Below are 21,024 nucleotides of genomic sequence, written 5' to 3'. Positions count from 1 at the left end.
CGGCTCAAAGGACAAATGCGTAGGAGTGGAGAACATCTCCCATCAGTGAGTTGTGGTGATGTAATAAGACAGCAGGGTAAAACCTATTGTTCAGAAGAAGAATGGTCCATAGAAGCTTGCCTACAAATTAACTTGAAATACTGTTTGGGGTGGATAAATGAAACTGATGCTTAATCATAGCCTAGAAGAGATAGGGTACATCTCCACTAAAACTATTTTCCAAAGTATGCCCATCATTTACTCACACAAGTACAATGTAACAAACTCACAGTTCTGAGATTGACCAAAGTGGACCTAGGAATGAGTGTGCACGTGAATGGTCGTTCTTCTCATTGTACCCTGTAATAGGAAGATAAGCAGAATGAAAAATGAATGAATGAATTTGCAAGATTACTCTTGAATATGAATGATTTGGAGATTTTACACCGCAATCAATAAAAATACGGATTATTAAGCAATAATAAGAGCTCCATGGCATACTGTCTTCCTTTTTTTTATAGCCACTGAGTAGAACAGAAACAAACTTGGCAGAGACTCTCTATATGACATTCATTAACAATCCCATCTAAATTTAGCCTCTGTTCAATGTGCATCTTTGAACAGTCAAACTCTATCACTTTAATATACTTTCTGAGCCTGAATTAGATTCCCCAAGCTCTGCTTATACATTCATGTCTAAACAGCTGAACAGGACAAGTTTAAAAAAACAAAAAAAGTCAATAAACGCCAAGGATACTTGAGCTAAAAAAAAGGCTCACTTCTAATTTGCTATGAATATTATCTCATATGATTTCTGAAGATCTGAACATCAAATACATTCCTGAACTTAACATAACCATAACTTGTTTCACCATTTTCTTCTGATTTTGTCTTACATGTGTGGTTTTGTTTTTAATTACTGCCATTTCTGGCTTCAGTTAAAACAATTCTTCACTCTTTGAAAAATTATAGCAGTTTGTCATAATACCATTTTCCTGCACCTAACATTTCACATAGCTCAATCACTTTTTTCTACTTTTTCACTAAACTCTGGTTCTTCTTTCTACCTAGCCTACCGATTTAGATGCCTGGGTAAGCAATATCGCCGTTGCAGGTGTCTCTTTTTTTTTTTTTTTTCTAAATCACCTTTTCTTTTTCTTTACCCATTCACCCCCCCCCCCCTCTCTCTCTCTCTCTCTCTCTCTCTCTCTCTCTCTCTCTCTCTCTCTCTCTCTCTCTCTCTCTCTCTCTCTCTCTCTCTCTCCCCCTTTCAAAGACACATAGGCACACTCACACAAACTCTATTCAAATGTCATGTTTTCATTGTGCATTAAAGCGAGGCTGTGAGTGTGTTTCCAGCACCATTCCACACAACAACACTTTGGGAGGTATTCAGCCAGAAAATTACACATCATCTGTGCTGCTGGCGGAGGTGATTTTACACACACATACACACACACAGGCCCTTGAGCATCAAACAGCCGCTGCAGTAAGAAAAAAGGAGCAGTGAGCAACACCGTATGAGGATTTGCAGATGTGCTCTTTAGGAGTGCAGATGTCTGTTAAGTTGGGATAAAACTGCAACATTACAATAAGTGTATTGTCAGTCTATATGAGGATATACACTATCAGCAAAAAGTGACGAGTGTGCGTTGGAGGGCAGCAAAATAACACTCAAACTCTCTCTTCCGAAGTAGGACGTTTATGAATGGCAGTGGACACTTTCCCCTGTTGGCTGGTGGACTACACTCCATAAGGACATTATATTTTCCCACTGAAGTAGATTAGTTCTTTTCAGTTAGATGTCCGTCTTGTATTACACAGAGAACCCTAACAACATTTATCTTGCTCTGCTTGCATGCTCCTATGGCCCAAAACAACATTTTTCTTCAGCCAAAACAACATTATTCTTCAGCCATCATCTCGCCTATTAAAGCTAAGCTCAGTGATCATGTTAGGAGAATCTCATCTTAAAGCCAGCAATCAGTCTTTCCAGCTCTTGTTTCCAGTGCTACATTTAATGCAAGTAGTTTTGTAAATTCTATTGCAATCTATGTATTTATCCATTAGCCTTTTAAGGTGGCCTTTTTTTTTAGTTTTCTGTCAAATATTATGTTCCAAAGTATATTACATCCATCATTCTTTTCAATAATTGCAGATTTGAACAATTAGTGATGTCCCCTAAATATTTGTCAAAGTATTATGAAGAAAAATATTTAGCATACTTACATTTCATAGCTTCAGGCCAAATAGGATGGTCTCCACTTTGCCGCTTCAATTATTCTGGGAAGGTTTCTGAGTTACTGTAGTTGGATGAGAGGTTTTCAATCTCGGTTCTTAAATGTTTGATACCATTATGGTCAGAAGCCTCCAAAGGTATACCGCAAACTCATTCCATTTTGTCATTCATCAAAAATTATACCTAACATCAGGAAATGTATTAATCTACTATCATATTCATCATGACATATATTCATCTATTTTTCAACACAAAATTCATCTGAAGTTGTTAATGGGCATTTTGTCATAACATCTTTTGAGACTTCCTTGAGTTTTTTTCCTGTTTTTTTCTTCAGGTGTACTAAGTCATGGCTCAGGTGGTAGAGCTGCCATCGCCATGTTTCATTTATTGCTGTATTTTCCTTCTCACACTTCAAGTTTTTACATTTCTTTGGCCTTGCTTTTTCCCTAGGCCAGACAATTGGAGAGAAAGGAACTAGAGTTGGCGAGCATTTCCAGCATCTACAAAGAACAACTTGAGACACTGGAGAAAAAGGTAAGAAACCATTTATCCCTGAATTTGTCACATTTTCACCTATAGCCCTGCCGCAGCGGCGTCATAACTCGAGAGGAATTGAGGCAGGTTTCACATGCATAGTCCCCATCGTGTAACTCGCATGCTTGGGTCCTTAAAAAAAATTAAACGACTTTCTTTTTCTTCTAAAGCACTGTGTTTTCTGTATTTTGCATCTTATAAGCTACAAGCATAGTTCTTTTATAAATGTTGCTTTCATTTTACTGGGTCCATTTGTTAAATAGCAGTGAAGTGCAAGTTTGGAAGGACTGGGATATGATTTCATGCCCCTTGTGATGAATGGGAACTGAAATATAGGAAGATGCAAGAGACTGAAATCAAGGAAAAGAGAGGAAAAGGTTTTCACAAGAGCATACAGAAACACAAAAGAAGAATGAGATATGAAAGCAAATCAGAACTTTTCAAGACTATGGTAACCTACTTATTAATAAGTTGACTGCCAATTTATTCATAATTCATTTTTCTGAAAAACATTTCCTGCAATCTTTAGATTATAACTTGCTCCTTCTTTCTCTCTGTTTGCACCCTGCTGCTTTTATAATGAACTGGCCTACAGTACAGTTTTCTTTAAAACAAAATTCATGTTTTTTTTAAAGAAGGGGAATTTAGGTTCATTTTATTTAGATCTGTGGCCTTGCACGTCATGATGTCGTTTCCACTTGGGGTGCGTTCATAGTCACTGATAACTGGCATGAGTTTAAACTTAGCTTTCTGTTCAAATGCAAAATGAAATGCAAGCTTTTTTCAACTAAATAACAACTTGTTGTTAAGAGAAGGCCTTTGGTACCAAATGGATGGGTAGACATCTCAACTGCTACTAGTGCTGACAAAGCTTGCCAGGTGCTTCATCAGTCTTCAGCAAAATCTGCGGATTTTCTAGACGAATAGGCTCCATCCGATGCTATGTACCGCTACAAAAGAACAAATTTAAAAGGATGGATATCCACTGTTTGTTTAGAGGATGCTATGCTGGTACTTGTTAGCCATTTTCAAGCAGTACTTGTATCACCTTAGTTCCAATGAAGGCCACAACTAATGCTTAAAGCTATTTGAAAGACTTGGAAGTGGACGGATAGCTACAAACTGCCCCAATAAAGCTGCAATGCAAAGGCTATCACCAATAGCAGTGCCTACTATGGAGATTTCCATGAGGCCCTCGTCTGCTGCAATCATCAATAGTAAAGTTAAATGGCAAGGTTCCTTCTTTCAGGCAGCACACCCAGCAATGCTTGAGGGAGGAGAATGATTGGCAGAAGAGTGGAGGATGCTCAATCTTTCTGCATTTGCTGTGACAGTCCCCTTTCCTAGATATTTTCCACCTTTACTTGCTCGCAACTGACCCTGCATGTGGATGAGAGAGTGAGAAAGAGAGGGACTGAGAGTGACAGATAAAGACGCTATATGGACTATGAATTAAGAAGACAGTCTCTCTCCTGAGCCTGCATCTACCTTCCCTTCTCTTCCCTTTCCAATCTATCACTTAATTCATCCAGTTCCCCTTTTATGCCCTCTCCACCTTTCTCTGCCTATCTTCACTCTCCCATACCTGTGGAAAAATTCTTTTGGCTGAAATTAATGGCCTCTCATGAGTTGAAGTGCTATGTACTGTCTCAGGCAACACGCCAATGCTGAAAACAGCTAAACATATTTTTTTCTTGCCATAAATTCAGACCTGCATATTTCTGGAATAGTATTTATATTATAGCACATATTTGCACACATTTTAGGACCTCCCAGCTAATAATTTCATGATCTTTCCCTGAATCAACATTTTACTTTGTATTAGAAGTAAATTTGTATGTTTTGTTGTGTTAAGAAGTGTTGACTATCTGCAGTTAAACAAAACACACAGTTTTATATTTGCCATTGGGATAAATGATTAACATGGATTACTGTTTGCTCAAAGGCTGTTGATAGGTTTTGGATCCACCACAATAAGTGTGTGAATTTGTTTATTTGCTTTGGCAATTTTTACTGTTGCTATGGAAGTTGTTGTGAGGATTCAAACCCTTTCTATATCCAATATAGAAGCTTACACACTGATAGACATGTTAGTGCTGGAACAACACCAAAACTTCATAATATATTCTCTTTTATGATTGCTCGCTTGTGTATTTATAGGGGACTTCCTAATCTATTCAGGTGCAGCATGTCTTCCCATGGCAGCAGACCTCCTGACTCTGTAAACAAGTGTTGGTTTAAAATTTACCTCTTTTAATCCCCTATCCCTTTTTTTCTTGGCACCTTCCACCATACAAAAAAAAAATCTGTCTTCATCCGAGTTGGGAGTGTGTGTGTGTGTGGGGTGGGGGTGAGGGGGGGCATGCACCTTGACATCAGACCATCCCAATCCAAAACCCTCTGGAAAGCTGTCTGAAGATGCGTGCACGCGTTACTTGAATACAACTGCATCCCAAACACACACACACCCCTTCACTGATTTAGTCACACACCTGCATGTATGCAAGATTACACCCACACACTCATCTCCCATGCACCCACACTAATCCCCTGCATGAGACTTTCCTACATCCCACAAATTCATAGCGTTCTCCTGTTGAGGTTTATCATTTCCCTTGACTGTCTTTCTCTTGGGTGTTTCTCCCCACATGTGCAAATGACTGTGAAAAGCTTGGTTTGTGTGGTGCTACTGATAGCGTTGACATGTAATAGAAGAAAAACATGCACCATTGCAGCAAAAAAACAATTTAACAACTACTGTTTACGTTTGAGGGCGGCACGGTGACAGAGTTAAGACGTCGGCCTCTGAGATCAAGGGTTATATTCCTCTTCCGGGTATTCTGGCTTCCTCCCACATCCCCGAATCATGTATGCTTGTGTACTGAGCCGCTGAGTGTATAGCTTGGGGTAAAAGGCTGTCACTAATATCTGGCAAACATCTGACCCAATCATTTCTCAATAATATTCAGTTAATTCTTCACCACATCCATCTAGCTGTCCTAAGAAGATGTCAGAGAATTGATTTGTTGCTCACACTGACAGTTTTCATTCCATTTTCAGCTCATTTATTTTCTAATTGAGTTTATTGTTGTATCAGCTTTTGCATGGCTCCAAGCCTCTGTGTTTAATATCATTTTCAGTAGATTATATGCATTTGAAGCATCATTTGAAAATAACTTGTCACAATTGGTACATTACGGGCGCCTCGTGGTGTAGTGCTTCACCTGACTTTGGTCTGGGCAGGCGTGGGCTCAATTCCCGCTGGTGGTGGTATGGTCGTCTATCTCTCTGTGTACCATATGGCTGGCTGGCGACCAGTCTAGGTTCGCCTGAAGTGAGCTGGGATAGGCTCCAGAAACTCCTGCAAATCTTCCATGAGTGAATTGTTACATTATACGGTTTGTTAATAGAACTATCGCGCAACCTTTTGAATTTTCATGATTTTTCTTTCCTTTTGGATTTACAATTGATGTCTTTTCTTTAAGAGCAGAGAAGTGCCCAATGAAGATTGTTACACTACAGTTCATACTTGCAGATAGGATTAAGGAAACTATATCTGTGAAATTATTTAAGTCTTTTCTAACACCAGGCATTCAGATCAGGAAAATGATGTAGATCGGTGTGTAATAAAAAGATGTACGGATGTCTAGGGGGCACTCGAAGAATTGAAGGCAGGAGGATAGTATAAGAGCGTTGTTGATCTCTTCCCCTGCTCACTTATTTCAATTATCTTTCTCCGCTATCACTCTTTCTTTTGGAATATGTAGAGTAGGTAAAACCACAAGCTAGACATTTTTTTCTCTTTAAACTTGTGAATATTACATAAAGAGTGTATGGGGAGGACAACTATAGGGATTTCAAGCATTCTGAAGAATGTTACATTTTTGGACAAAAAAACAGTGTTAAAAAGTAGGTTATTATGTCTTCACAGGTGAGCATTGTTGTTGTTTGTTTAAAATAATATGTTCAGGGATTAGGGTTCGGGAATTAAGTGTTTGTCAATGTGACAATGGCATGCTAGCCTAAATTCATCCAGTCATATTCTATTTATAGCCGACTTGTTTAACTAATGCAATGAGTATTTGCTATTTTGGGTATTTAAAAGGCCACTGTTAAAAATCACTTGCCTATTATATGAGTTATGTAGATATTTACGAGACACTGGTACCTAAATGTCATGTAATCATTTATGACCACAATGTAGTATAGCATACTAAATATTTTAAACATTTGAAAGAAAAACAATTGACTGATTCAATCAGGAAAAAAAATATGTTTATTCATCATTGTTTCCCTCCCACCAGAACCTTGATACTTACCGACAGATGGCTGAACAATATAACCAGGCAGCTACAAAAGCAGAGACTAACATCAGGTAAATGCTTTGACTTTTATTTTGAACATCTCAGGGTACATTTTGTCAATTTCTGCGGGAAATAGTGAGGTTTATAGTTTTCATTTAAGTAAACAAGCCAAAATCTCCTAAACTATTTCATTTGTTACTGTTCATTTTCTTAAAATATGCAAAATAAATACAGGCTATATTGGTGGAAAATTTGGAATTATGTGAGATAGCATATCAGTCTTTTTTTCAGTGCCTTGATAGAGCAAAACTGTCTATCTTGAGAAAAGTATATTTTATTTGGTTTGATGTGAATCTTACACTTACCCCAAATCTGTGTACCAACATGAATATAGGCATATATTATTAATCTAGCCTCAGCATTGATTATTTTAATTTAAAAAACACTGCCATGCCTATCTTTTAGTCACCACATTAAAATGCCAAAAGGCTTGGTGCTGGTAATATTTGATTCCGAGGAAGGCTGGAGTCTGCTGATGGAAATCACAGCATGATGTTCTGAAAAAACATTTTCCTTGGGATGACAGGTTTCAGATCTCCAAAAAGAAAGACAGTTCCATTCAATTCTAAAAGGATGCCAATCTGGCTCCACTAAGATCTGCAGGTGCTACCAATTTACATCCAGTTTTTTTGTACATTATGGGAAAGGACAAAGATAGGGGAATCCTACTTTTCTGTGTATATGCCAATGATGATGAGACAGCTAATTAAAATATGAATCCTGTTAATGCTCATCCAATTTGTTGAAAATAATAGTACCCCTCTGTAGTCAACTGACACTTGTTGCCCAAAATTTGATCCACATGATTGTAGTGGGCAGGTTTCTTTTTAAGTGACCATTCATTGTTGTATGGAAATATGAAATTATTGGTGGAAAGCAGTTTTGCTGTTGGGCCAAGGCCTATTTTCATATTATTATTTGTTTTGCATTGCTCACACCAAAACTTGACAATCTCAAACACACGGGGGTACAATTTGTCTTCCGACAACTGCGTGCTTGCCATATAGCCTAATTACTGCATTTGGGCAGGATTTCATTCAGTTGTGGTCGCTGTCATTTCCGACTAAACAGACCATCCTGTAATTATTCTATTTACCCGCTGCTGATAGATGGGTGCATTTTGAAATATGTATAGCCTAATGCAGCTCGAACCATTTGCTTCTTGCATTGAATTGGCCATTTTATATACACGCACAAAATTGTTGGTGTCCCTCTGTTTTTGAAAGAAAAACATGGTGAAAGGACTTTTCTTGACGTCTAAATTTGAGTTGCTTGGGAAAAAAAGAATAATTTATTCATTATCAAGGGTTGTCAGCATTTCCCCAAAACATACAGTAGTGGAAGACTTGTATGTTCACTTACTAGCAAATCTTGAAATACACAAATCCTCTTAGAAAAACTTTTGAATTCTGAAGTCACTTCTCTAAGGACAAAACTTAAAGACACTGGGTGGGTGTCTTTTGTGAGGCTTAGCCATGAAGTAACCGCTGGCTGCTCACACATAAAAACACCTTCTTGTAAACTTATGGCAACCTTATTTTGTGCACCTCAAAATCTTTTCTTGGGTGTTTCTAGGGTCCAAAGTATTTCACCACTTTGTCCGAAAGAAATGCTCTTAATCCACCAACAAAGTCCACCTTCCCTCTTTTCCAGAGCAAGTCTGTCCCCTACTGGGACAGAAATTCAGAAAAGTCTGAAATTCACACACAAGGAGCTCCCACGAAATAAAATGAAGCGAAGGATGTCGTTTGACGTCAATGGTGGTCAAAACATAATTGGCACACAATTTTGTACCTCTAGCCAAAAATCAACTATGCATTCTTAATACTTAATATATATTTTGTGTAGTGCTTCATAGGGTACATTTTTGTTCAAATTTTCAGGCAAAGGTGTTAAAGTGTATTTTCCAAAAATTCTGTGTAAGTGCCCGAAATTGAAATGGCTGGCAATGAAAGGCTAGTGGTGATAAGTGATTCCAGATAGTCTTGCAGAACGTCTGGTGCAATTTGAGTGAGTCATCCAACTGCTGAAGTTCGGTTGATTGAAATGTTATCAGCAAATAGATGTCACACACAAACAGGCCCGCACATGTGCACCTTATCTTGTTCTTGAATGTCACCTGTTTTAATGAAACCCTGCTCTTATCCCCTTCCATCACACTTCCCTATAGTTCCTCAAAGTGAATTTGGTGGGGATCAATCAGTAAAGCTAACAGTGCAAATTGTCCTCCTATATTCCTATCTCCACTTTTCACTCCAGCTATCTGCATCTGTTCTCACTCCATGGCACCCATTTGTCAGTTTTAAGTGTAAGGGATTGACTCACCTCCATCAGACATATTTGGACATTTTCTCAATTGCTAAAACACATTTCACATAAACTCCCTCCTTTTCCCCACAACCTTTAAACACAGCACACCTTTCTAAAGTTACATAAACAAAACAGCACCTTGTTTCTTGAAAATTCAAATTATCACACATATAGATAGATGCTCAACGCCTGAAAAAGGTTGAAAATTATTCATCGTGTGTACATACACACACATATATATACATTCACACATATATACATACACGCATATATATACATGTATATATAGATATATATTGCTCTAGGATAAATATTACCTCTGGTGTGGGCAAGTGTGATTTGTGATTACTAAATGTTATCCTTGTAGGACTATCACCTAGTTTCAATACAAGGATTTCATGCCTCTTTAATCCTTTTAATTTTACCCAAGGTCTGACATCTTTGACTTCTCTTTTCATCCTGTCCACTCAGAGTAATATAAATGACAGAAGATATGCAGCTTTGGCTTTTGCTCTAACTGAGTGCAAATCCTTGTTATCTTATATTCATAACCGCTAACACACAAACAATTCCAACTTAGACAAAGAAGGTATAATAAAATGTTACGCCTTAACACTCTTAGCCTTTTCCTCTTATTGCTTTGTTCCCCATTGTCATGCTTTGTGGCAATTTAGAACATAAGCTCTTTTTACATCTACCACACTGTGCCAAGGTGAAACAAATTTGAATGGGAAACTTATTTGAGCCCAATCTTTCTTCCGCAGAACTGCAGAAGGTTATGCAAAACATCACAGCGAGTAATCCATTTGAGTATTGTTTTTTTTTCTTTCTTTGCAAAATTGTTGCTGTCCAACAAGTGAGTGGCTAATAGTTTTCTAATAAGAACTCACTTTTAATTTCAGTCAAGTTTAATTTCAGGCAGTTGGTGCAGATTAGCAAAGACAATTTTCTGCTTCAGATTCCATTATTAGAACACTCATGGTATCAGAAAGTTTCTCTTCATGAATAGAGAAAATAATTTGTATTTTTTTTTCTACTTCAGCTTGGATTATCACCTTGGGGCTATTGTTACTGTTATCACCAACTCTGAGTGATTCATTCAGAATGCAGAACAACTGCCATAATTTTTAGTTAAGCAAGGCCTTGGTGTAATTATATTCATGCTATATAAACTCTGAAAGAGTTTTTAGATGACTTAACACAAAAACACTATTGTTAGCATTAGATTATTCACTTATGTTTAAACTTCGCACCATGAAGACAGTCGTTTTTTTTGTCTCTTTTTAAATGAATGCCACAAAATGTCAGTATCAGATGCTTAACAACATTTCTGGCATTTATACGCCAATTTATGTTTACTTGATAAAATCCCATGAACCAACATCACCATTACGATGGTAGCTATTTGTCTGTATATCATACTGACAGTTGCGGAAACACAAACCTTAGCAGTATGTACCAATTCAAGATGTACTGAATAAAAACCAAATGGATTGCTTCATTTACTGGATTTGTGTGAAAGCAATCTCTCCCTGCATTTAACCATTTATTGAAATGATATTGTTTCACATAACTGTGAAGCCGTATGTGTTCATTTGGATACAGATCTCATGCCTGAGGATCATGGCTCTAATTTAAACTTCTTTTATTATGATTTATGTCTGTAGAACCATTTATTGAACTAAATTATTTTTAGAAGCATCTTCATCTGGGGTCTTCATGAAAAGGCCATATGTACAAATTGCTTTTCAGCTATTCAGTATATGTTTCTCACATTTCAATCGACGTTATAAAAAGATGTTTCTCACACTGTCTAACACAGTTTCTAACAGTTAAGATAAGATTTCTCCTTTTTAAACATGGAAACTAAGCAATAGTTGTTTATGGCTTTGATCTTGTGTTCATAATGGATGCCCACCTTCCACAAATTAACCAATTATAAGATCAGTTCTTTGTTTTTGTCCAGGTTGCCTCTGCTTTTTAGGGGACAAAAACTGAGGTTGCTTTCTCGGTCAGAATTAACAATGTTTTTTTTTTCTCAATAGAGTAATAATGGCTTATTCTGAATGTCAAATGACTCATGACAAATTCAGAAACAAAACAATATGCACTGAAAATGCCTTAAATGGAGAAAAACAGAAATAAAGTTGATGTTTTTTGCCTCAATAATTTGATTAGGGGTTTACTATCAGTTTTCGGACACCGGTCTTCCATTTTGGTCCTTGAAGCAATGTTATCAAATAGTTTTATTTTCGTACATACCTCTCCAGAATACAGATATGAAGCTGTTCATTAGCACAATCTGGTAAAAATGGAATAGCTTATAAACAGTGCTCTTCTAAATGACCTTGTAAAATGATGAAAGGAAGTGCAAAAGTGTTTTACATCTGGGGTGCATGAAAGAATGCAAGCAATAGAGCAGACGAGTAGTGCAATATTTTCTCAGGATTGTGCAAGCTGTAAGGTTTGTCATTTAATACGTCACTGCCATATTTACCGCTACTCTACCACCTCTCCCCTTTCTTACTGTCGCTCAGGTTACATTCACCTCTCTTTTCATGAATATTCTCTCTTCCAGTGATTAATCTTGTTTTTCTACCCTCCACTGGACATGCATTCACACATGTAGACACATACAAACAATCACTGCAATACACTTGCCAATGCAGACTCATTTCTTCTAATTTTCAGTGTGTATTCTTTATCTGGTGCATATGCCACATAGACTTAATTCAGAAATGCATGCTAACAAATTAATGGTATGTAGTTCTCATTGAATACAAGGACCTATGCTCATTCATATGTGAAGAATGCATAATTCTGAAATTGCTTTGTGTGATACCATGAGGGAAACACTCATTTATTTGACTTGTCAGTGTTTGTACTTGCAGATTGAGTAAGTAAATTGGTTAACATTAAATATAGTGGCAGTAAAAATAAATAATGAAGATATCCAGGGTGAAACTTTGGCTGCAATTGTATACTTGAATTGGGGGCAATTGGGAATATACAGTTTCTGTTATGACACATCAAACGAAACCAATGACCTCTAGAACTAGTTAAAGATTAATTGTACTGCTCACAATTGCAATTGGACATATTTTTAAAGATGTTTTTTCTTTTTACCTAGCCGTGGTCCACAATCTGATATTGTAACCCAAGAGGAAAAATGTAAATTGGCAAAAAAAAAAAAAAACAAGCAGGCATAAAGTCCAGATTTATTAATATGTATAACATGATATACACTTTTGTCTTGACACCAACCTTATGTACTCAGTAAATTCAAAGTTGTCACCTCTATTTTCTAACTGAATCTTTTTGAAACTATTTGGACTAAGACACAATGTACATGCCCTTTTTTTTAATCAAGTCTACCTTTTGTGCATGTGTATTTTTGTGTGAGCAGACCCCGGTCGACTACATCAATTTGCAGTGAGCTGCAGGCCAAAGTGCTCCAGTGTTACAGAGAAAATCCTCAGCAAACCCTGTGTTGCTCTAGTTTGGCCAAACAGTACATGACCTGTGTCCAGCAAGCCAAGAAGGTAAGTCAAATTCTTATGTGTGGGTGTAGAGCTGACAGATAGGGATAGAATAACTTGCCATCCAATTTTGTTTTATTGTTAAGTTTCGACAGTGCCTCGTTTCCCATTTAGTTTCAGTTTAGTTGGTGTGTAGTGCTTATCCGATGTAGTGCGCTGGGAGCATCTTTCCTCGCCTTTTTGACATTATGGCCCCAAAGAGGAAAGCTGGGTCTTCTAGCAATGCACTGAATGCACTTGGAGGACACCAGATTAGTGAAAAGGCGTCCTCTTTATGGGTTGGAATGAAAACCTGCACCCCTTTGTGGAATAGTTTGCCCACCCCTCCTTTAGCTGATCAGAGTCAGCACCTTCAAATCTCAGACCATGGTCGTCGGACGGAAAAAGATGTAATGCCCTTTCTGGGTCAAGGATGAGGTCCTTCCACAAGTAGAGGAGATTATGAATTTTGGGGTCTTGTTCACAAGTGAGAGAATATTTGAACATGAGATTGACTGGTGGATTGGCGTGGCATCTGCAGTCATGTGGAATCTGTATTGGTCCCCTGTGACAAAGTTCCATTTACTAGTCAATCTAAGTTCCCACGTTCACCTATGGTCACGAGTTTGGGTCATGACCGAAAGAATGAGATCCCGGATACAAGAGGCTGAAAATAGTTTTTGCAGCATACTGCATAGGCTCTCCTGTAGTTATAGAGTTGAAAGCTTGTTCATCCAGTAGGGATTCGGAGTAGAGCCTCTACTCGTCTCTATAGAGAAGAGATAGATAAGGTGGCTTGTACGTCTGATTAGGATGCCCCCTGAACGTCTGACAGGTGATGTGTTCTGGCCAAGTCTGACCAGGAGATGACCCAGGACATGGTAGAAGGATTTGAGGGCCCTGCTGCAGGATTTAATTGGAATATGACACCTTTATTAGTTTCTTGAAATCATTTTGTCCAAATACACCTTGAAACATTCTTTTGCTTTTAGTCCATACTACCACCATAGCGTATCTACAAAGTGCTTATTTCTACAAACAACACCAAGAAACAATAACAAGGACACATGTTACTGATGTGAACTGGATAAGAATCATAATTGTTGGGGAATTTGTGTCTGTAAATAGTCCAAACAATCCCTGCACTCACTCAGAATAAAAGCATACTAGCTTTTCCAAATCCTTCAAGGTATTATTATGCCACTCAAGTGTTCTTTGTAATAAAGTTTTCTGTGTTTATAAATACATTTTTTTTCTTTCACTTTAGTCTTGATAAAGGAAAGCAATTTTCTGCTTCTACATTTCCAACAATCATTACATTCTTTTCAGTTTTCAGTGTGTCGCAGTTAGTTTCCTTTGTCTTTACTTTCTTATGTAATTAATTTAGTAATCAATGCAAACTCATTTTCCTTTAAAATATATATTCATAATAATATATTACATTACATTATATCATATATTATAGATGAGATTAGATTAGATATTGCATGTTCTCCTGGCCTTGCGTGGGTTTTTTATGGGTACTGTGAACATGAATGATTGTCCTTCTCCTTGTGCCCTGCGGTTGGCTGGCCACCAATTCAGGGTGTGCACTGTCTGGTGCCCGAATTGAGCTTGACTAGGTTCCAGCACCCCCATGACCCTTTTGAGGATACTTTTTTTTAGATACACATTTAGATAATTAAATATGCTCTCAGATAAATCATTCACCATCATTGTCAAATTCTATTTATTCCAAGCAGAAGGGAATAATACTTTATTGTCCAAAGTTACTGAAGGCTAAAGCAGATGAATGCCATGTTTATCCTTGATAGTATTATTTTTTTTACACGTTACAGCGATGGTAAATCATTTAAGTTTCTTTGGAATTTCCAAGGACTGGTGAGTCAGAATAATAAGTCTATCCTTGCCACCTTTTCAACCTTTCTATATAAGGATAATCTATAAGATGAAATCGCTCTTTTCAAATTGTAGTCGCTCTAATCTTTTGAACAGTTGAATTTTCAAGTTGACCTTTAGACTTCTGAAGACTTCTCCATCCATGGCTCAAACTTAAAAACGCACCTAAAGGTTGCAAGATTTAAGAGTTATCTGAGTGAATGTAAAATGGCTGCTATTTCAAAGCACATATACAACAATTTGAGTATGTCATCTCTTTCTCTCATGTCCATCCTGCTTGCCACAGAATAATCCTGCTGCTGTCACCGTTGATGTATTTTTCTGTCCCACATCCCATCCTCCACACATCCATCTAGTCTTATTAAGACCTCTTCCACTGCTTGTCAATGCACGCTTTGTCACATTAGTCTGTGCATTAGTTGTGACCTGCACTGCTGGCCATGGAGTTCTGTCAGGTCTTTGCAAGGATTCGTTAACATGACAGCTTCTACCTACATCACTCCATGGGGTACATAGTAGGTCTAGTTGTTTGCACAATGGCACAAATCTTCATTTAATCAAAGCTACATTAAACGTGATTTAAAGAGGTTCAGATTCAATGGATTAGCATTTCAGATTTAAGATGTTTGTCCCAAGACTCTTCTGGACAAATATGCTTATATACAGATTTTCCTGAGTCAGCTGCTCTACATCTTAACAGCACCTCCAAACTTTATAGTTTTGTTTTGCTTTAGCACTGAGCGCTTAAACTTACCTGTTTGTGAAATAACTTGCAAGATCCGTGGTATCAATTTCAAGTATTCATTATATGATATACTGCATATATAAATTGTAGTGCTATTTTTTTCTCCTTAGCTATGTTTTGAATATTAAGTTGACACAAAAGCTTAACGCTTTACTAAATCCTTTGACAGTATAAAGTCACTGTTCTTGTGTATCCCTTGAAGGAATTTTCCAAAGCAGACAGGTTTTTCCTTTCCACGTCCCTATTTGTTATGAAAAGGAACATTTAATCGTGTGCAAGAAATAATTATTAGCTGAAGCTGAAAGTAGAAGTTTTTGGTATGAATAACTCAATGCAACGTTTGAATTAAGGTTTTAACATGATTGATTTAAATAATTCCAAGAAGTACAATACATATGTAGAATATAATAATTTAAAAAAAATCTCATGTTAACTTAAGTATGAATTGTTGCAGACATATATTCCATGATTTCTGCTAAAACAGAGTGACACTTTATTGTGCATTCTCAGTTCAGTGCACACTCAAACACCAGGGTGGACAAATGCTTCCTTTAGGAGACTGATGGGTTTAAGTGGGTTAAGTGTGTGGAATAAAAAGGCAAGTGTCTCTTAGATGCAGTGGTCCCCGGTGGATGATTTTAAAAAGGCCCAGAAATAGAATTTGCATGCTGCAAATGTTTGACAGTGGAGCCTCATTGAGTTGTGGAGGAGGGTGATGCTGATGAACCTTGCAGTAAGTGCTAGTCTTGAGAAACTTTTGTTCTTCAATGTGACTTTGACAATGAGGTTTTTTTTTTAAATCACGTTTTGAAACCGGATAAATGATGATCAATAATGGTGATTAACGTCGAAACAAAAGTTAATAAAATTACAAAAACATTGTCCACATACAAGTCGCACCCCCTGACCAAACAATGGAAACAAAAAGTAACTTAAGCGGTCACGACACAGAGTAACAAAAAACAATTAAAAAAAATAAACATCAAACAATTAAATCCCTCTTAAAAATAATGGATTCCTGCGACCAAATTACAGCGACATGCTCAATACGACATTACTTTTTGTGTATGATTTTTATGCTCCACATGCCAGCCATATCTTGTAATTGCTTTTTAAAACCATTATAAATAGAATTAATGTCTATTTTCACCATAGTGATGGTTATAATTTGCTGTTATATTTCTCGCTTGTTTAAACAACTGAAAAAAGACAATTGACATAAAAAAAATGCATCTTTGGATATTAATATACACACAGTTATCCAGACACACCACCTCAAATACTTGTGTCCATCACTTTGTATTCCATCCCACTTCTTCATCATCCTTCATCACCAAGGCGACCATCCTGCGAAAGCACAGACCACATCAAGATTAGCTGTTTTCTCCTCCATACACCCCATCCTCCACAACTTTGGCTGAAATGTGTGTCATAGAGCCAGCTAAACTTCTCATCTTTGCCACTGCTCTGCACTTCTATGTATCATGTGATCAATTACATCCTGTCACGTTTGAGCTGCCATGTGCTTGGCAGAAGAATTGTGACTCAGTGGGTGAAGTTGTTTATTTGTTTCTTCCCAGCAGATCGAAGTATTGATTATCATGTTCACTATCATTAACAAAATACTTGCCCAATCATGCTTGCATGAGGCGTCAATTCTCATTCATTTATGAGGTCATGAATATTTTCTGAATAGTTTTGTTTCATAAGGAAGTGGAGACGGAAGTGAGGAACATGCTGATGAATTGCAAGTTGTTCCAAACAAAGAAATATTGGCCCTGTGGGGTATTCCTTGAGTAGAGAGTAGGGAACTGAGAGTTCACTGTAAATCAAAAAACAGCTAGTGAAAGTGGTCCGAGCTCAAGATGATGGGGCGGGAGCCCTAACAGAATTACTATCTCAGCATTTCTGCCTATACAGCTTCTAAGAAACATCCAAACTGTAGGTGTTTATCCATCCATGTACAAGTAAAGACTAATGAATTGAATCACTCGGTCACACAACAGGGAGCCTAATAAGTGACCTTGTATGTTTGGGGGAAAAAAGTTGTGATAGCTCCACGATAGTGTCTGATTGACATTGTTTGCTTGGCAACTATTTCCTGGCCTCCCAAGAGAAAGGCAAGCTGAGTACCGTTTGCGCTGAGCAGAAAAGACAGTTATTGATTTTCTAGTTGTCTATTATTTTTGTTTTTCACAGAGAAAGGGCCGAGTGAGCTAGTGTTATTTATTTATTTATTTTGTATTTTCCAGCATGTGCGTCAGTGGATCTTCGTATGTTGTTAGATGTGTGTTCAAGTTGTAGGTCGGCTGTCTCTCTTGCCTATTAGTTGAGGATTGTGTAAGTGTGAACGGAGCCTTCACGTGTATCCTGTTGCTTTGACACCACTCCGTTTTGAATTGGATTCCTAGCCAACCAGTGCAACAATCCTCCAACACCTCACACTGCTCACTAATTGGATGGAAGCTAGCAGGGGAGAGAAATGCCTCTTTACTGTGTGTATATTTTGTATGTTGGTGGAAAAAACGTTTTCTGTTTCCGACAACAAACTTTTTTTTTTTTAATCTCAGGCAGAGGTATGAATGCTCTGTTGTATGTTCACCTTTTTAGGTTAACCTCAAACAGATCTAAAAGTAAAGATATGCACTTGGAACTAAAGATAAAAATGCATAAAGATTCACGTCGTGCTGTGTATGTGAAGTCAAAGAAAAACAAAAATATATATACATGATAGTGAGTCTCGCATTGGTGGATGTAGAGGCAGTAAGAGGTCGTGATGGGGCCACAGTGGTGTACCAACGTTATGTTCCATTGGTGGATATATTGTCGCTCAAGTTAGTGTCTCGAGCAAAGTGTGCCAACGCAAGATTCCCATTGCTAGACGTAGTGGCGCTTGAGGTAGTGTCATGACCACAGTGTGCCAACACGAGGTTCCCATAGGCGGCTGTTGCGGCGCTCGAGGAAGTGTCACGACCACAGTGGTGTCCCAATGTGAGTTTCCTATTGGTGGATGTAGCAATGCTCGAGGCAGTGTGTCAACGCGAGGATCCCTTTAGTGGATGTAGCGACGCTCGAGGATGTGTCGTGGCCACAGTGGTGTGCCAACACGAAGATCCCATTGGTGGCTGTAGAAGCACTAGAGGTAATGTTGCAACCACAGTGTTGTGGCAGTGCCACACTCCTATTGGTGCATTCGGGACTCGGCTCTCTCACCAGCAGGTTCCAGATTTTAGTTTTCAGATTAGCAGAGAGTCATATGTACTCATCAACAGAGACATATATGTTTCTTGAGCCATGGGTTCCTGACTCCTGCTATACAATACAGTCTACATACACTCAATAGTAACTATCCGACTCACTATCACCTTTCTTCTTAGGTAACTATTTCAATTTTGTATTTCTGCAGCTGCCCTTTTAAGGTGTGTGCACTTATAACACTCCCAGAAACAGGTGAACATTGTCATAGCTAGTGCCTGTTTGTTCTTTGCAATTGGAGTGGAAAAGTAATTTTTAACAGAATTATTGTAGCAGTTAAATTAGTTGAGATTTTCCTTTCATTATATAGTTTTGTGAAAAGTGTGTTAGTGTACATAATATAGCAGTGTAGTCTTAAATCTAGGGCACACCTTGAGCTAGAATACTTGGCTCCCCTCCTTGCCCAAAGTGCCTAGCATGAAAAAGCTTCTCCTGTCATTAAATTATCCAAGTGTGGATGGCGACGGGCCAAATGTGGTTCCGAGGATTCATATTGAGCTGCGTGTACTCAGGGAGGTGCTTGGGGTCAATTTGAAACTCTGGAACGACTTCATGCATTATACATGAGACATAATGTCCCATCAAATTGTCGGGTATTCGGGTGACAATGGCGTCACATCGTGACTCACATAGGCACACACCTTCATGAAGAACTGCCTTCACACAAACAGTGTTTGTGAGCATGTGTGTGAACTCGCTTAGTTCCCTTTTTATGATTCTGAACCCGAGTGGAACAGCAAAGCTAAGTCCCCTTGTCACATTTGGCGCTCATCTCCTATTCAGTGCTACAGGCTGCGATGCCCTCGGATGTACTTGGCAAGTAAGCAACTAACCTGCCCGCCAGCATGTCCGCTTGCCAAAAGAGCATTGAGGTAGTTTGCATGCAAACTTGCCTTCCCAGCAGCCACGAGCTAATGCTTCACTAACCTTGTCACCCTGAGTCTCATTCTCTGATTGTGTGTTTGCATGTTTATTGACAAAGACTGAGTCGACTTGCACCCTGCAGGGACTGGCTTAGGTCTAATCAGCTCCTTCTCTACACCAGCCACCACTATTCTTAATGGCTATAGTAGCGTCTTCTTTTTTATGATGCATTGGATCAACTAAGTTTGAACATGACTGCTACAAAATACTACAATGGCTCGGACGGCAGATTGATTGTACCAATTCTCCATAAATTGGACATAATTGTTGAAGGTTTGAATAACCTTATGTACAACTTTACTTTAGCTTTTGAATATGTCTCAAGTTATATTGAAAATATTTCTTAATCTGATCATAAACTCAGGATCATTGTGATGGAAATCTTTGGAAGAAAATGCAAAGTACCATTTTCATAGGCGTAAGTATAAGTATCGTTAAAGTGTCCTGCTCCTTAATTAAAGTTAGCTGGGATAAGATGCAGCTCACTAAGAAATTAGAGATAAAACCAACACACATTTTCTTTGAAAATCTAATTCCTCATGATTTTTTCTTTGGCTTTTAGCACATTTTCTGTTGTCAGGTGGTTTTTACTCTACCTACAAACAATGGATTGATATTAATGTGCAATACATAACTGGGTGTTTTCTGTTTCGCCCTGTATTGTGTGCCATGGTTTGTCTTCTTCATGAGTAGGTTGTCACATCAATGTTTAGCTCCATGAAGGAGCTCTTCAAATGATCAAGTAAAGATAACCAGAAGCTTTCGAGTTTCTGGTCGATTTGGTAAGCACATGAAAAGCATTTGTTTTCTAGCTCATTGAATGACATCAGTTGTAGGTCTTTCGTCTTACAAACACGTTAAACCCTTGACTTGATGAATTCGTATGCTGCAGTCACTGTACGTTTAGAAACAAGCCTGTCTGTTCTTGTGTCTCTGTGTCTCTCTCTTGCAGAGCCCATTGACCAATCAGGGATAAGAAGCCCCAAGCAAGAAAGTATGAAGAGCAGAAGTGAAAAAGAAGGGGCATGTCAAATCCATCCAATTCTTCCCTCACTGTGCTTTTCTGTTAGCCATCTATTTATTTATTTAGCTGCCACCACTGAAAAGCTTCCCCCTCTTCTATTTCACTCACCCTCCTTCTGTATTTTTTGGAATGAATTATCTTGATTTGTTCCCCTGTGCCTTGATTTATTGTCAAGTTGCACAGGCACACCCCTGCCTTCTTAGAAATAAATCCAGGTGATCCGGTAGCGA

General features: G+C 38.1%; 1 protein-coding gene across 2 annotated transcripts in view; it reads left to right on the top strand.

Moving 5' to 3' along the window:
* The window catches only part of chchd6b (coiled-coil-helix-coiled-coil-helix domain containing 6b), a 26,291-nt gene extending 5,267 nt beyond the window's left edge, over positions 1-21,024 (top strand). Inside the window, exons 5-9 of one of the 2 annotated variants that reach the window (XM_077727193.1) lie at positions 1,051-1,071; positions 2,672-2,755; positions 7,060-7,130; positions 12,836-12,971; positions 20,723-21,024. In XM_077727193.1, the coding sequence (XP_077583319.1) occupies positions 1,051-1,071; positions 2,672-2,755; positions 7,060-7,130; positions 12,836-12,971; positions 20,723-20,746 (336 nt within the window). In that variant the 3' untranslated portion in view covers positions 20,747-21,024. The remainder of the gene's footprint in view (positions 1-1,050; positions 1,072-2,671; positions 2,756-7,059; positions 7,131-12,835; positions 12,972-20,722) is intronic. The other variant, XM_077727194.1, reaches the window with a different exon arrangement.

This window comes from Stigmatopora nigra, chromosome 10, assembly GCF_051989575.1.
Source record: "Stigmatopora nigra isolate UIUO_SnigA chromosome 10, RoL_Snig_1.1, whole genome shotgun sequence".
Lineage (NCBI taxonomy): Eukaryota > Metazoa > Chordata > Actinopteri > Syngnathiformes > Syngnathidae > Stigmatopora > Stigmatopora nigra.
The sequence above is the reverse complement of the archived record's forward strand: the minus strand, read 5'-3'. Positions and strand labels throughout refer to the sequence as shown.